Source organism: Haemorhous mexicanus, chromosome 20 (assembly GCF_027477595.1).
Source record: "Haemorhous mexicanus isolate bHaeMex1 chromosome 20, bHaeMex1.pri, whole genome shotgun sequence".
NCBI lineage: Eukaryota > Metazoa > Chordata > Aves > Passeriformes > Fringillidae > Haemorhous > Haemorhous mexicanus.
In genome coordinates, this window is record NC_082360.1 from 3,985,043 (window position 1) to 4,002,899 (window position 17,857).

Below are 17,857 nucleotides of genomic sequence, written 5' to 3' on the forward strand. Positions count from 1 at the left end.
CCCAGTGATCTTTTAACCACAGGTTAAACACAACAGAAAATGTTATGACCTAGAAAGAGTGCTACAATACAGATAAATCAGTCACATTTGTTAGCTCTGATCTGACCTTTACCATCAATTTGAAATTCTACTACTACAGTACATGCTGTAAGAGCCCATGAGGGTGGGCTGAACCATTCAGAAATAAACCATGACCAGAGCAGAGCAGCAGGCCTGCCACCAGACTCCTCTGCATCAACATTTGCCCTGAAGACCAGGAACAATGAAAAAAGAGAGGTTAAACCACATAGCTGACTCAGTGAGCTCCTGTCTGAACTGAGAAGGCAAATCAGCTGAACTTTCCTCTGGCAGTTCTGTCAGGGTGTCAACAGCCTCACCAAGTCCCACACTGCTGCTACAAAGCACAGATTTGCCTAAACAGAGCTGTCAAACACAGCAAATTATGTTGTGTTCTGCTCTCTGAGAAGATGCTCAAGCAAAAGAGTGCCAAACATGGCTCAGCTTTTGAGGCAAGTGTATTACATTTAACACTAACAATTATCACTCAGGGCAATGTGTTGGTGCTGGATTAAGCTCTTTTCTGACCCAGAGATGGGGTAACTGAGAGGTGTTTTAAAAACTTTTATTCCATTTCCAGTCTCATGTGAAGGGTGAGACAATACAGATGTTATAATTCACACAATTTCAATCAAAAGCCAACTATTTCCTAATTACAACACACTATAAGCATTTCCTGGCCTATCAGCTTTTGCCACACCATGCTGTAAATGCTTTAAAGCCAGACCTCTAATATTACTCCTTGTGGGTCCTACTACAATGCATCTTTCATAGTTTTATTTCTCTAAAGTATCCAGTCTTTCTTGCAAGGCCATCCTTTGAAACTTGTTTCAAGTACCATTTCTCTCTCAACAATGTCTGTCTTATTCCATGGCATTTCTAAGCCAGTGTTTCTTATCTCAAGGTTTGCATACAGATGCACATATTCTCTACAAATTCATTTCCCACATGTTGGTTATTTTTTCTTGCAAGGCAAAAGCCAGGAACAACCCAAGCTCTGTCTGAGTCCTGAGATCTGAACAGTGCCTTGGCTCCACCTGCAGCCCCACCAAGGGCCTGTTGTTACTCACTGTGTAGGAGCAGTGCTCGTTGATGATGACTCTGTTAGAGAAGGTTTCATTGTAGGCTTCTATGTGCAGAGTCCTTTCTCGCCTGTTCAGAGAGTTCTTCTGGACAAAGTAGACATAGTCCACTCCTGCAATCTGGGGAAGAGGCACAGATTCTGTTAAGGTACATGTCTTAGGTTGGAAATTGGGGTATTCTAATCCTTCTGTCAGAGGAAGAGCAGTTATCTTCTGTTCATGGGGCAGTTTTTTCTTTATCTCTCCCACAGCCAACCCTCCCTCCAGGAGATCTCTGCTGTTCATGCCCAGGGAGTGTCCCTGCAGGGCTGATCAAATTCCATCATCCCATGGGGAGATGCTCTGCCCAGGGGAGGAGCCAAGCATTCCTACCTGGATCCAATCTGGGCCTGGGAACAGCACAGCAGCCTTTGCCCACTGCATTCCCAGAGGAGCAGCTTTCTCCTGCCCTGCATTCCCAGAGGGAGAGCAGGCCCATCTCCAGCACTCCTGGAGCTTCAGAGGAAAACTCCCCCCTTGTGCAGGGTCCCTGCTCCAGCAGAACCACAGCTGGCACTGCAGGAGGGCTGAGCCCCCTGGGATGGGACTGTGCCACCACCCTGAGCCCCCCTGGGATGGGACTGTGCCACCACCCTGAGCCCCCCTGGGATGGGACTGTGCCACCACCCTGACACACAGGGGCTCACCTCCTGTTCTCAGTCCATCAGTAGTTTTTTTTTGTGTAATTACATTTGTATTTTTAGTTTTCCTAGTACAGAACTGTTATTCCTATTCCCATATCTTTGCCTGAGAGCCTTTTCATTTCAAATTATTATAATAATTAGTAGGGAGGGGGTTTCCATTTTCCATTTCAGGGGAGGTTCCCGCCTTCCTTAGCAGACACCTGTCTGTTCAAACCAAGACAGTACAGCATTCAGGTGAAGGGATATCCAGAAGCACAAAGCAGGCACTTCAGAGCTCATCACCTTTTTCAGCAGCCGTGGTGCATCGATGTCCAGCTTGCAGCGCCGCTCGATCACGTGGATGGCCTCATCCTCACTCTTGTACTCGTTTACAGTGTCACTGGCTACAAACATGGGGATCAGAGGGCACGTAGGAAACCTCCTTTCATATGCCTGTCACGATGGAAAGAGAACAAACAATCATCACCATTAATTCCTGAGGGTGTGCAGAGTTCCTCCAGCATTGGGAGGCTCAATGCCCTTCAGAGCTTCCGTGGAAGGGGCCGAGCCTTCCTGAACCCACATTACAGCTGAAAGAGTCTCAGTGCATTCCAAACAATCCATTTATTAATATGTTCCTTGCCAGTAAGGCAGTTTTTAAACCACACAAAATAACCCATTCCTCCCCTCCCTCTGAAAAGGAAGTTATTCATTCTGTACCATGACAACCCCCTTGATAACAGGAAAATCAGACCCTCCAGTCCTAAAATACCACAAGACAAAACAATTATGTCTTGGATTAAAAAAACCCACTTACTAATTACCGGTGTTTCACCAAGCTGTCTAGAGGGATTTCATACAGCTCCCAAAGGTCTAATAAAAACATTTCAAAAGCTATTTCTTAAGCTAATAGAGCTCTCAAGCTCCCTGGGCACAGAGTGTTCCTAATGATTTCACTGCAGTTTATCAGTTCCCAGTTTTGTCCAACAATAGTCAGTCTAATACAATGAGCTCATTTCACACTTCTGAAAATGTAAAACTTCTTGTAATAATGCAGAGCTAGGAACAGCTTTGATTTTGGTTAAAAAACACAGTCATGTAAATAACTTCATCCCTTAAATACTTGACACACAGAAAAGATGGTATTAAATCAGACAGACAGGAGAGTTAAGGAGTTGGGATCAGTAAAACAAATAAGAGGAAAATGGGTGTTATCCCCACTAGTGAACTTGCTGAATTTAGATTTTAAAACCACTGTGGCTGGAGAATACAAGAGAGCTCTTATTTTTTTCTTTCTGATGTATCTCTGCCTCTCTTTGGCTTTTGGTTTTTTTTCCTCATGGGGTAGCAGTGAAGCATAGCCTGCTTTCCCTTCATTTTTGCTACTATCAGAACCTCATTGGCTTTGATGAAGAGGTAGGATTTTGCAAGATGTCCCAATGCAGAAGAAAGCTTAGATTAAGTAAATCTGAGAGAGCATCATGAAACAAGTCCTGAAAAGAGGTAAAATATCCACTCTGTCCTTTTAGATGATTTCAACTACTCTGACAACAGCTGGGCTGCAGCACCAAGAGGGAGAGGGTGGGGAACAAAACAAGCAGCAGCTGCACAAAGTATGCAGTGGTGGGGCTGGAACAGAAAAGGTCTCTTAATTCTCCCTTTAGAACAATTAAAATACTTCATTTCATTACCAGTGTTCAAACCTAGTTTGAAGGCAGTGTTTCTATGGTGACAGTGGTGTAAGGCACTAAAACAGTGAAAGCTTTTTTTCCCCTTGTGCATATTTTTAAACCATTTTTGCAGCATGACTGTCCCAAGTTCATAAAGCTGCTGTGAAAGGCAGAGAAGTGCAGCCAGGGAAGGGGTCACCCACACTCCCTGCTCCAGACCCCATCTGTGCACAGCTGCCTGGGTCTGACTGAAGAACAGCAATCATTCCTGGGCTCAGAGAAGTATGCACAATAGCAGGGACAGAGCATTGCTGTTCTAACACAATAGTCAGCACTGGGGGAGAAAATGCTTCACAGCTCCGAGACAAAGGGAGGATAGGTCCTATTCACATGGAATAAGAAGTTTCTTTTGCTCTATGGGTATGACAAAGAAGTTTTATTGCTTTTACAAGGCTCTTGTTCTGGACAGAAGGCTGTACATTTTAGTTGCTCACAAGTATCTCAGTCCTCTCCCTGAAAAAATCTCAGCATTCTTCATAATTAATCCCTATTTTAACTGCAATGACTGTAGTTGAAGTCAGAAAAAGAAAACATTTCTAGAAGAAGCAGAATTTAGAAGCATTTCTCATTTTCAGATTGCTTCATTTAAAGCATTTATTTTGAGGACCTTATGCTACAATTACTTTATAGACAGGAGAACAAGGGCAGTAGGTATCTAATAGGGAGGTCTCCATTTTTCTCTCTTTTTTCAAAGTCTTTTTTACCTCTGGATGACAACTTTTCCCCATCTGAACAGCCCCCTTTATGCCAAAGCCTTTGCAAGTCTCCTTCATTGCACATATTGACACTTTTCTCATCTTAGTCCTCCAAACACTTCATGCTCACCCTGTGAACACTTGCAATTCAGAGCATTACCTGCCCCTGAACTGTGAACAAAAAAATGCCCAAGAAGAATGTTGTTTTAAATGGCAGGACTGAATTGAATGCGTTCAATTTGGGAGAGAATGAAATAATTATCTGCCAAAAGCTGGCAAGCTGAATGCTCACAGAAAAGTACTTGAAGGTTTCCAGGAGATTAACAGCAACTCAAGATTCTTTCTCCCTAAAGAACATACACACAGAAAACTGTTCACAGTCAAATTTACTGGGCTCTTAAATCAGATTTTATTTCTTTATGTCCCACTGCCAATATATTCCTGTAATGCACCATTTCTCAGCACAGCCTGGTTGGAATAAAAGGTGATCAGAGCAAACCATGGCCACGTCAAAAGATTCAATCTGATTCAAGCACAGCTGTGCCTTCCACGAGGGACAAACTGCACTTTCACAGTGCATAGTGGGCAGGAAAAAGCTGCTAAAGGCTACAGGACACTGACAGATCTTTCACCACTAACCAGCAGAGCACAGGAAGAAAACCTGTAATTTGTGGTACAACACAGCAAGAGCCACGTGAGTCAGAGCAGCACATGCATGGCCAAGACTGGAGCTATTCAAGGAGCACAAGAAAATTAAAGAAAGATCAAACACTCCTTTTCTTTTCCAAGAGAACTAAAGGGATTTTGCTGCGTTATTGAAGTGTTTTGAACTAGAAATTTTGTCTCAAATCCAGCTTTGCAGACAGGAAATAACTGCATTATGCAGTGTTCCTCCAGCAGGCTGATAAAGCAGAGTTTATTATAAAATATTGCTCCTTCCTTGTATGACAGCATTGTGGTGAAACCTGGACAGATAGGTCTCTCTTCACAAATAAAATCAGATATTCTACACCTTTTTCTCAGTGTTCCAATTTCACTGTACAGATACAATCAAAGACAATTAGTTCCTCAAAAGAGAAGCAGCCACAGAAGATCCTGAAGGGCTCCATGCAGGAGTGAAGTGCTGCTGCTGCAGCACTAAATGCACCCAGGAATGGTGCTCCAAGGACATGACACTGTTACTGTCACATTTAGCACACAGGGTGTGTGGAGACTGACACAGAGCCCAATCAAAAGCACAGCTGTGCTCGTCCCCAAAACTCTGCAGCTGCTGCTGGGCTTGACATGAAGTCACAACACCTCTGTTACTGAGACACGTGTGTACAGATCTTACAAAAAGGGATTTTGAGCCTGCAATTCTGCAGTTCCTCAATCATGTACTTTCACATTTCCCACCAGCCTCGGGAACATTTGTGTACTCTGATACATTAGAAGCTGCATTGTGCATCAAGAAAAACACAGTCTGGTGAAGCAGCTTGAACCACAAATTTAACTTTCTTAATGCATGTTAGCAGCAAGAGCACTGACAAGCATCATTTCAACCAAAATAGCACTGTAATAAAGCCGCTTTTCCAACTGCTTCCCTTAGCAACTCATGCTCAGAGTAGAGTCAAAATAACAGGATTTATTCCTCTTTTATCCTTGCTAGTATTTCAGCTGGGTGTGAAGACATGAAAGCAACTCAGAAGTCAGACTATTTTAAACCCATTGCAGTCGTTGTTCATAGCCAAGGGAATTGTACTTGCTGCCACAGCCCTTAGATTTTGGAATTCTAGTATCAGAAATAACATGTTCCTTTCAAAATACCACCTTTAAAGCAGCACTTAGGTATGACCCCCTCAACCCAGTTTTCAAAGATTTCTGGCTTTTTGCTTCTCAAACTATGCCTAGGGCTAATAAAATACCTGGATAATAAGCATGTGCTCAGTCCTCAGTAGGGAGAGTCAGTCATTCATGCAGATAAATCACTCAGCTTCTCTGGCCAGATTAAGATATTCCCAGTCTCCTGCCTTCCAGGACAGGGATTATTTAGTATTTCCATTAAATGACTCAAAACTAACTCGTACACTTTAAAGAGGAAAAAAAAATATTCCAAGTTATGCTGTGCTGTTCTAGTAGGTGAATCCTCCAAACAGAAATTCTTACCTGGTGAAATACAGAGGAATTTCAATTACCATTTAGGAAATTAAGCATATTGAGTGCTTTAACAGCTTAATGGCATGAATCAAGCTGTTAAGATGTTTTATTTCTTTTTGATGCTTTCTGCCCAAAATTACTGGCTGAGCAATATTCCAAGAGCAGCACCACATTCTCCAAGGGCACCTCAAGAGAAGCCATGAACAGATTCATCCTGGCAGTCCAATCTCATCTGCAGCACTCAGTGCTAATTTTAATTTCTGCCTGCAGAGCCTGACCATGTGTGGATACCAATGTGCAAGTGCATACCAAAGTTCACTGTGCTCCCCTATCCACGTGCAGTGTGTGGGCTTTCTGAATTATTCACAAACACAAGAAACAAGAAGGATCACTCAAGCAGGATGCTGCCCTGGCTCCACAGGCTGCATTCCAGGAGCCTGAGGATTCCTGCAGAGCACTGTATTCCTCCCCCCCCCCACCCTTGCAGATCAATAAGAAAAGCAGTGACCCACGGCAGGGCAACCAAGAGCTTTCAAATTCTTGGCAGCTGAACTTGAAAAGAAACAATTCTGGATGAACTCTCACAGATCAGCAAATAACTTTTCATGCCCTGTATTGTACTGTTCAGAGCTCTCCATCACTCCCTTCACAATCCATACATATGTATAAAAATCATGACACTTGTTCAAGGCAGCATAAAAATCGTGAGACTTGAACAAAGCCGTGTGATCTCAGTGCCAATGGCTCTGAGGGATGTCAGCTCACAAGGGAGTGATCAGCTCGGGGGCGTGCATGCAGCAGAGCAGATGGTTACAGTGGATACACCTCAAGGAGCTCCAGAAATAGGGGTTTTGGTAAGGTAACACTCCCAGGCACCAGGAAGAGGGAACGTGAAGCAAACTGCACGTTGGGGAAGCACAACCATCTTTAACACAAAGGTAGGCAGCTCTCTAAGGAGAGACTCTCCTGTGAAGCCAGCACTGCACGGACAAGTCCTCCAAGTGTCACTGACATATTTTATGAAAATCCTTTCACTAGGATTTTTCTCCTGAGAAGCCTCAGAAAAGAATGTAAACAATAACTATCTGATGGCTGTGGAATGTGGTCTGGAGGTTGCATCTTTGATTGGTTCCATGTGGATTGTTTTTACTTGATGACCAATCATGGTCTAGCTGTGTCGGACTCTCTGGTCAGTCACAAGATTTTATTATTCATTGATTTCTAGCCTTCTCCTTTTTTTTTCTTTAGTATAGTTTTAGTATAATTTTCTTTTAATGTAATATAATAAAATAATAAATCAGCCTTCTGAAACATGGAGTCAAGATTCTCATCTCTTTCCTCATCCTGGGGACCCTCAAACACCACCACACTCCAAGGCCACGTTCAGGGTCCCAGGCAGACCCTGCTCCCCTTGGCTTGGTGCAGGGACCTTCCCCTCAGAGCAGCTCTCCACAGCAGCCCTTGCTCAAGAGGCTTAAGTGGTTTTTCTCTCCGTTGTGTTTTCACCTCATTAAATGTTCTCATTTACAAAGAGAGGAGTTATTCTCTTATTGCTGGGAAACAAAGGCTGCTTGGCAAGCACTCAGTTCTAGAACTCTGTGGAAAAGATGGAGAGGGCTTTAGTTACACAGACCACAGCTGAGGCTTGTGGGGACTACAGAAACCCAGCAGGGTCAGACCTGTCTGTGAAAGGCTGGGTATCATCTAAAAAAAAATTTCTTTATGTGCCATTTCTGGTCCTCAACAAATATGAGGTTGCTTAACAGTCCTTTGACTTCTCTGTAAATCTTAGCACAGTCTATGCCATCAAAATATGACTAGTCAGAGTGTAAAGAACACTATGACTTACTTTAAAAGGAAAAAAAAAAAAGAATTTAAGCCTTCCATTGCAATTTCTGCTTTAAAAAAGTGTTTAAAAGTGTTCAAATAGAACTAGAACAATTACACTACAGCTTTTCCAGCAAGATTCACCAATGGTGAACCTGCTGGCTATCAGAGCAAGATCAACAAACAAATTGTTTGCTTAACAATTTATCACTGAACTGCAGTAAGTAATTAGAAAGTACATCAGGAAATACCTTGTGTGGAAGCAATTTGAATTAAAAATTATAACTCTTCACCTGAAGGAGAGCTACTGCAGAGATTTTAAGGATTAAGACAAATGAAGCAAGCAGCAAGCATTCATTAAAAAGGAAGGCTCTGTTTCATCTTGATTTGTTAAAAGAGAAACTAAATCCCAATACTCCACATTCAAATATACCTTTGTTTAAATACATTCATTTTACAACAGGAAAAAGCTCTTCCACTGCATGCAGAGCAGAAATCCACAGAAGAGAGGAAAATCCTGCCTTTCCAAGCAGAGCTGTCCTTGGGCAGGGTGTGAGGAGCAGAGAGCTGGCTCTGCAGGCAGCTCTGTGGGCATGGCTGCTCCGTGTGCTGGGATGTGTTCCAAAGGATTCCCAAAATGAGAGCTGACATCCTCCTGGCAAATGAGAGTGGACCCTTACTCTAAGCTACAGGAGAAAAAAAAACTGCACAATTCTCCTTTCTCCTCATCACACTTTCCTACAACTGCATCCTGACCTTCTTTTACTTTGTCCCTCTTGTATCCTCCCTCCATTACAGTCCAAAAAAGTCCATTTTACCCTGGAATGGCACAAGTCATTCAAAAACACAATAGATTGTCTTCACCCTCTGTTCTGTTCCCTGGCACAATGAAATTTGGCCACCTCAGTATTAATGATGCCTATTAAGTGTACCCAAGATAAAATAAATAACCCTTCTGTAAGTTACACCAAAAAATCAATAGGGCAAGTCAATATTGGTAAGACAAGCATTCTGCTCCTTTAGAGGCTAAAGAGTTCCTGTTTACTGCACAAGTCTAAGAAGTGACCTGGAACTTTCTAATTAAATGATCTTTAGTGCATTAAGAGTAAGTTTACAGCTCTGTTCATATCCAGCCTTCCAAAGCAAAGCATTCACAAGTAATTGGCAAAATGGCCCAGCTCCTTCTGCTTTGCAGAGTACATTCCTACCTTAAAGTTCATAAACAATGGAGTTAGTCTAAAATTTTCATAAAGGAGTAAAGGAGTCTGTAAAAGTTGTATGTAATTATGTATCAAATCCTTGGACTACAATTACAATGGCTTTTTTGGTTTTGAAGTTCTGGGGTTTGTATTTTTTTTTTTTAATACACCACTCAAACACATTATTATACGAATCAGACAAGTACTAACAAGAATCTACTTTGCACAGATGTTGTTCATGAGTTGTAATTGAAGGTTAATTATTTCTCAAACAGCAAGAGAAGCAATCTTTGAAAACAACCTTGGATGTTCTCCAAGGCAGAGATCAGAGCTTTCAGGTTGAGTATCTGGGAAGAGAAATTGTCAATGGTTCAAAAACTTACTGCAGCATGATATTCAGATTCTTCAAATGCTGTATTTATGAAACTGCACTGAAGTGGTGCTCAAATTTACAGCCCAGGTTTGCATCTCTTCTTCTCAGAAGATCCAGGAGAGACTTCCCACACTGAATGAGTCCTGACCTCCCAGACATTACAGAACCCTGCACAGTCTCTAGGCACTCCCTGGGCTTCCAACACCCACAGATGTTAAATAACCCATGCTCTAAGCTGCTCTTACACCCAACAAACACTGAAGGTCATTGCAAAACCTTTTCATTAACACCACCAGGGCTTCCTTGGGCCTTGTTCAATCATGAAGTGCTACAAGGACTTGTTCTTTTCAGTATCCTTGTCTCAAGAAAGCATCTGAAAGAATAACTGGCTTGGCAGCCAGCAAATTGAGCTTCCTCAGCTCACCTCCCTTTCTGTGGAATGGAAATGAAATTGCTGAGAAATTCTCCAAGAAATCAGGAGTTGAGGAAAATGAGGTGAATAAGAAAATATTTCTTTTCCTGGCATTTACCAAAGCCATTAATTCTTGCCCTCAACAGCTCCTCTGGCACTCAAGAGTTCTGCATGGAAGAAAAGGTTTTATTAAGTGTACAGAAAAGCATAATCTCTACTTGTCCTCGTCTTCTCTTGGTGCCTATACTTGTTTAAGAGGTTCTCTTGATTTAGTCAGGTTTCACTGGAAAGGATTTCAGGCTCTACACTGCTATGAACAACCCACTTGTGCCTTGTGAATGTCCATAAAGAAAGAGGAAGAAAGGATGAGCAGATTTATTCCAATACATTTAAATTCACCACTAGCTTAACTTATAAAGCCTCAGATTTTATTACTTCCTGTAAAAAGAAGAGGGCAAGACTGCTCTGTCCATTTTTACATATTAGAAGCTGTATTAGAAGCCTGCAGTACTTTCAAGTTAAGTAAATACCAGTTAAGTTTCTTGCACATTTCAAATAGACTCTACCTGTTAAAGAGATCTTGTCTTCAGTGGATGTCACTACTGAACAAACACTATCTATTTGTTCTACCAAACAGGTTAACAGCCCTACCCACATGCCAAGCAGACAATCTGCTGCTCAAATCCTAAAAAAACACAGCAAGAAACCTTCCAGCTTCACATCCATTCTGCAAATTCCTGAAAACAATGAGGACATTGCCCATAACCACTACAAAATAATCCAGTATACAGACTAAACTCAAATTCAATAACTGCTTTGTGATCTTGCATGAAGAGCTTTGATTCAGTAAATTAAAAATCTCTATGGAGACAGGAAACAGCACAGAAGTTTTCCTTGTGCTTTGGCTCCACTAAGTTACTCTGAGGCCATAAAAATGTAGAGACAATTTTTTTCTCGGTTCCTAGCTTCAAACAGCACTTACCACCACTCATCCAGAACACCAGGGATGTGCATGGGGAAGCAAAACAACCTTTCAGAACAGAGCCAGAACAGAGTTTTATCTCCACACAGCTCTGCAGACACAATTCAGGCTGCTTCACACCTATTTAATCTCTTCCAAGTCTTCTGCAGTGCAAAAGGAACAGCTTCGTGTTAAATTTCAAGCAAAACCATAGCTGATACACACAGCCCATCACAAAAGTAATGAAATATCACTGACATGGTATTAGAAAGGAAACTGCAGCTCACAGAGGGCTGCTTACACATCACACACCACCCTGGATTTCTGATAGCAAGACCTTTCATGTGTTAATTGGCTACAAAGCACTTCCAAGTGAAAGTAACTGCACCAACACACAATTACTGGCATTTCTGTTCCTCTCTGTGGTTCAGGCAGCATTTCCATGGTTACAGTGTCGATCACTTACTAGCTTTAATTACATTCCAAATCCAGACCAAATGCATAGCTTGCCATTTTAAATAGCTCTAAATGCTACCCTGCAGGCCAGTTCTTGTAACCTGGCTTTGAGGTGGAATGCACTTGGAATCATAAACTCATTCTGGTTGGAAAAGACTTAATGGTCTTAAAGTCCCAACCATTAACCCAGCACTGCCCAGTCCACCCCTGAAAATACCACACTGCTCAGTCATGGCAAAATGTCACTGAAACTGGACAGATCTCCAAGGAAACTCAGCACAGCATCCACACCATGTTCCCAAAATCTGGTACCCATTTTAGTTTGTCTTGCTTGTGTTTAAACTTTCTTTCCTTTGAGATCATCACACAGAGAAAGCATCAGGAGTCCTACTGGAACCAAAATATTCTTACTGCACAAAACATGACCACAAACCATGAGGATTTTGGGACATTATCTCAGTTGTCAATCACAGGACACAGCAACAAATTCACCTCTGGTAGCCGTTGCACAGAATGTTTTGGAGAAATTCAGGCTAAGAATCAACTAGATGGGATTATGCATATTAGTATCACTTTCAGGAACAGGATTTAGAACTGATTTTCTACTGCTAAGTTACAGCAGACATCAAACCCTGCCTGCTATCAAAAAGATAGTAACAATTTCAGGGGGAAAAAAACACATTTCCTTGTAGTGATTGAAAAAGTTTACACACACTTCAGAGTTTTGGATTTTATTCTTTGCAAAGTAAATGTGAAGCAAAGAAGTACTTGTTTTTCTACCAGCACACAAACCAGAAATCAAGAGGATTTCAGAGGCAGCTTATTGAGAAAATGCTCCATTTAGACAGCACCTGCAACTAAATATAGTAAAACTCTCAGCCTGTCCAAGGAAATACTTGACAACATATGTTCATTAAGCATTCTTAACAAATCTGAGTTATACTAAAAAAAAGCATAGATTCACTTAAGACTCCCCAAAACCAAAAGCAAGGAAGGGACTAGAAGCAAAGGCAAAATGCAGGAGCAAAAAAAGGAGTTTCTGGGGGACAGGAAGGTCTGCAGCAAACTTCCTCTGTACAGCAGCATAAATGTGTTGGCTACAGAGCTAAAGAATCTCAGCCTCAGTGTTCAGGGATTTCAAGTATGCCTAAAGTTATTTTAATACTTTAATATTTCATTAAAATAATTTAGGCCTTATAAATAAAGCAGGAGATTCAGAAGGGGTTCTGTTCTAGGTAAGTGGAATTTTACTGGTAGTTCACTGTTGAGTTATTCAGCTGTGGTCACCAACTTAGCAGAGCAAGCAAAGAGCCTCTTTCTGCACCAGAAGGAAACAGCCAGACACAGAAACCTCAATTCTCATCAGGGCTGGGACCAGTCAAGCCACCCATGCAGGCTCTTTCTACTCTATCCCCCTCAGTGTTCCCTTCCATTCAACATCTGGGCATTTTCATTTCATAAAAGTGCTCAGAGAAGTTTTACCAGTAAAATTACAGGGGCCTCATGTTGCATGGAATGACACTGGAAGGGAACTGGCTCATAACTACTTGAAAACCACTCTGCTACACACAGAGATAGCATCTTCTTCCAGATAAAAATTCCACTTTTGATGATTTAATGCAATTTTACTTGAAGTTTTGATGACAAAAGGTACACCAAATTCAGCAGGTAGAACAAACTGGGGATAAAGGATGCAACCTGAAGAAAAGGGTTAACATTCCACCTTCTATCTGTAAAAGATGATCTTCAATAACCACAGACATGCCTCAACATGACTTTAATTTGAAGAGTGGTTACTCTAAAACAGATCTGAGTCATCTGTGGTTTGCTTGAATAAATTTGCACAGGTAGGACAGAGGAGAAAGTGGACAGGCTGTGCAGGAATTTGAGTTACACCTGCTTTGCCTTCCAGGCACACACAAGAGAATCCTTCATCTGCCTCCTCCCTTTGGAAGTCCAGACAGCCCAAAGTGCCCAAGTGCCACTCCACTGAAGAGTGAGCAAGACAAACTTCAACTGCAGCCTCTGCACAATCCTGAAACACAAACCCCTAAAATGAGAAGCTGGAATAGAGAAGTTGGGCAAGCACCACTCCTTCCTCAAGAAAAACAAAAGGTTAAGGACATAAAACCCAACAGCCACGCTGAATGCAAATAAAATCATTTTAATCTTCCTTTCATTTGGAGTAAGCTGGGAAAGCCTGACCATTCAGGTTAGGCTGGCTTATGACTGAGAGACCAAGATCAAATTGCTGGTTAGAAAACAAATGACATTGCTCTGGTCTAGACTAAGGTGGAACACCGAGGACAGACTTCACAGCTGGGCTGCTCCAAGCTGCTCTTCAACACACACAGCTCTTGCTCGGCCTCGTGGGGGCCACAGCAATCCCAGCTGGACTTGCAATGTCACTGTAACTTGTTTGTATCAAACACACTTGCAACACGATCGTAAATTCAGAAAAAAATACCTACCCTGCCCTTGTTCCAAGCAAGACAGATGGAAATCAGTCTGGCCCAGAAGCCACGTAGCTCCGGGCACAACACTTTGTCTGACAAAATGTGCCCTGCAATTAAAGTCAACTTCAGTAGTTCCTCCGAGAGGAAACTTGGCTTCTGACCCCAACTGCACAGGACACGACTGTTTTGGCTCAAGGTTAAAGCACTCTGGAGAAGAGGCTGACCTCCAGAAGAGCATCACAGCAAAGGCTGGCGGCAGGCCAGGAAAGCTTCAGTGCTTGGAGACCGACATGTGATTACTGAGGAATGTGAGCTATTTCCATGCACTTCCTAATTCTCTGCAACATTGGTAATACACAGCCCTTTCCATAACAAAGGAACGTATCTCCCTGTGAATTTTTTAAGAGACACATATAAGAACAACTGTAAATCATTAAGCTTGTCCTACCGTTTCTCTTAATTACCATTCCTTGTCCTACAGCAGCTGAACAATCACAAGCACACTCTGTTGCCGACAGGCATTTCACAGGCACGGGGTATTGTCACACAGAAAGCAGAATTTGCTGCTTGGCTTCCCCTTTCCTTTTCCAGTTCACAAAATTGCGTGTTTGGTTCCTCTGCAGTCAGTTTTTTACAATTCAGCTGCAATCTCACTGTGTCCACTGAGGATCTATTTTTAGAACAGTCAAATATTCCTTGCTGCTCTATTGTACCATGCTTAAGCCTCGCTTTTATGAGTCCTATAATTAGTATTCATCACTTGTTTGGTCTTAGAATCACAGACACTTTCAATAAGAAGGTCTGTTACAAAGTGTTTCACATCTGCAATATGTTAGGCTATTTTAAATAAAATTATTATTGTGCAGACAAAATCTAATTTATGAGTGGAGGAGGACAGGATGACTACAGCACTGCTACAGTGTGGGTGCAGAATTCCTCATTAAACCATTGCCTGAGAGGTTAAAGACTTGGAAAGCACAAGGAAAAAACTCTCCAGACTTTTCCCCCCCTCCATGAAGGTTCAGTGGAACAGGTTTGACTTCATTGCCTCAGACTTCACCCACCAGGTTTTCATTTGACCCAGAGACAATTGCCCTCTAAGCACTGCACCAGTGATTTCCCTCTTCCAAGACTCAGTATAGTGAGCTTCAGCAGGAGAACACAAAATTCAAGATAAATAGCAAGGCCTTGGCTTGTCTTTTGGACCAGCAAAATATCAACTGCCAGGTAGAGAGCAGCCATATTCTGTTAAGCAAACCAATTTAAAAGTTTTAAGTACATAATTTTAAGTCTTGACCATTCACTAATGTCAATGGAATGTCATCAAAATGCAGCATGATAGGGCCTAGAGCACTATTTATCTCAAGCTAGGAAGTGTAACAAAAAAAACACCTTACATCCATGTCTGATGTATCAGGAGACACTCAAAAAAGTAAAAAAATTGATGGTGGAAAACCAAGAGTACAGAGCAGCAATTCCTCATGTGAAATCATAAACTACTGAACTTACTAAGAGCAGCACCATGAAAATTAGTAATTTATGACCTGAGGGAGGTACCTGCCAGATCTGGGAGGGCAGGCAGCACAGAGAGCCTGAGCCAGGCTGGGCTGCCTCTGCTGACACAAGAAGCAGGAGGTGTGAGGCTGAGCAAGCTCTGCCAGGCTCCAGGGAAAGGATCCATCTCTTGACAGAGCATGTCATGAAGCACCAGCTCCTGCTGGAGGGTGTCACCACAGAGTTCACTGGGCTCCAGAGAGGATTGGGAGCACAAGAAAAAATCAAGCACACGAGATGTTATTCCTGACAACGGCACATTCTGGACCAGAAGGGCTGTCAAGACCCATTGCTGGAGGATGAGAGAGTGTCCTAAGAGAGTGTTACCTTATGTTTATCTCATTCCTATCCTCTCCCCTGGAGGCCGATACTGCCCTTGGCCACTGCCTGAAAGGCAGCACTAGCTAGAGAGGCCTCATGGTGCAGTCCAGTTCTGTGCTTCTCATTAAGAGACAGAATAAAAATCCAAATTCATCGTCCAGATATCACAATAACCAGGTAATACCAGTACAAGATCCATCACTGGCATGGTACAGCTTCTGCACCCTTGCATCTGCTCCCCAATAAAATGTAGACAGAAAACACCACCTAGCTTCAAAAGATAAGCCAATAGTAATAATAAGAAAACAGTCAAGAGTAATTTGATTCTTCTCTAAAAAGAAATTAAATGTCAGAGATTACAGACAATCAGTTCTTTGTTCTTCACCCTCCTTTACAGAAAAGAAAGGCAAACAAAAGCATGAATTGGTTTAGTCAACAGAAAAAACAAGTTCAAATGAAATTGCTTTAAATCCTGTTCATTACAACTTCCGTGGCTGCACCACACACACCATGAAACACTTCAAGAGAAATAAGTAATTTCATAGTGCCTTGAATTCAGTAATGAAGAACTTATCTACAAGCCAATGAATTGCACAGCAAAGAGAGTTTTGCAAATTATACAGTATAATTTACACACTGAATGAAATAACCTGAAAAAACATCCTCTGGAAAGGCTCCTGCTGCCTGTTATGCCTGAACTGGACCAAATGTCTGTGGCATTTGAATTTTACACTAAATGAAGGGACACAATGCACACAAGAAAGGAAGTGCTCTCATCAGGAAGCTGCTCCCTTCTGCTGTGGCATAAACAACTCTAAATGGCACGTTGCCACCCTGACCATCACCAGGGAAATATTCATTTTCACAAAATGAGATCTATTATTGTCACAGAGATATGATCTAATACTACAGCAGCAGTGGGCACAGCAGAAAGTTATCAGACAGGCTGAGATGGTGATGTTTGCAGTGCAGCTTTCAACTCCTGCACAAATTGATCTGCATATATTCCAAAAAGCATCCACACTCAAGTTATGAGAGCATAAATACCAACAAAATGAAAGCAGCTGTAATTATCCAGTAATCCATAACCCCACAGATTTAGATATTTAACTTCATCAATCTGACCATGACAAAAACTTGAAATTGTAATTTAAGAGAGCCCAAACATGTGCAATTGAGAATTAAAACAGTTTAAATAACAACTCATTTTTAATGTGAAAGAGTAGCTTCTCTTTGCTCCCTCCCACAATCCCTCTGCTGTTGCCAGAGTTAAAGCTGGTAGCCCAGTGATATTTTTATTTCCAAATTTGCATATATATAGAACCCAAAACTAATTATAATTAAGTAAAACCCAAGAGAAATCCAAGATAGAAAATGCTCAAACGTGAAGTTCTGTACATGAACACAAAGCAAGACAGGCAGCCAGTCCATTCACATGTGATTGTTCCAGCATACAACGGAGAAATTTTTAATTTTCATTTTTCTGAAGCACGGATAGAGCCCCCTTTATGCCAAAGCAACTCACAGAATCCACAACTCCAAACCATTAAGTGCAATTTGCAAGTACTTTGCGCTGCTAAATAATACCTGAAGACTGCTGAATCAGGTTTCTAATGGCCCCTTCATTTAGTGTTACAGCAAGCAGCTTCTGCATTTTTCAAACTGCAGATCCCTAATTATTTCCCAACGGAATTGAGGGTTCCCAGAGTGCAGCCCCAGTGACAGATGCTCTGCTGACTCCTCTTTGCCGCAGCCAGCTGCCAGCAGCTCACCCACAGCACAGGGGGGATGAGCACCTGCTCCCACAGGGCTGCTCTGCAGCCCTAAGGGCACCCAGTGAGGAAATAGGGTTGACAAGGAATTTATCTTCCTTTTTCCATGGCAGCTCTGGCCCAGCCTGTGTCCCTAGGCTGGCTTGCTGATCAACTCTGCCAGA

General features: G+C 42.1%; 1 protein-coding gene across 1 annotated transcript in view; it reads right to left on the reverse strand.

Moving 5' to 3' along the window:
• Positions 1 to 17,857, reverse strand: part of SEC14L1 (SEC14 like lipid binding 1) — a 44,241-nt gene that overhangs the window by 17,167 nt on the left and 9,217 nt on the right. The window contains exons 3-4 of the mRNA XM_059864716.1: positions 2,105 to 2,254; positions 1,128 to 1,259 (exon numbers count right to left, since the gene is read on the reverse strand). Coding sequence (XP_059720699.1) covers positions 1,128 to 1,259; positions 2,105 to 2,254 — 282 coding nt within the window. The remainder of the gene's footprint in view (positions 1 to 1,127; positions 1,260 to 2,104; positions 2,255 to 17,857) is intronic.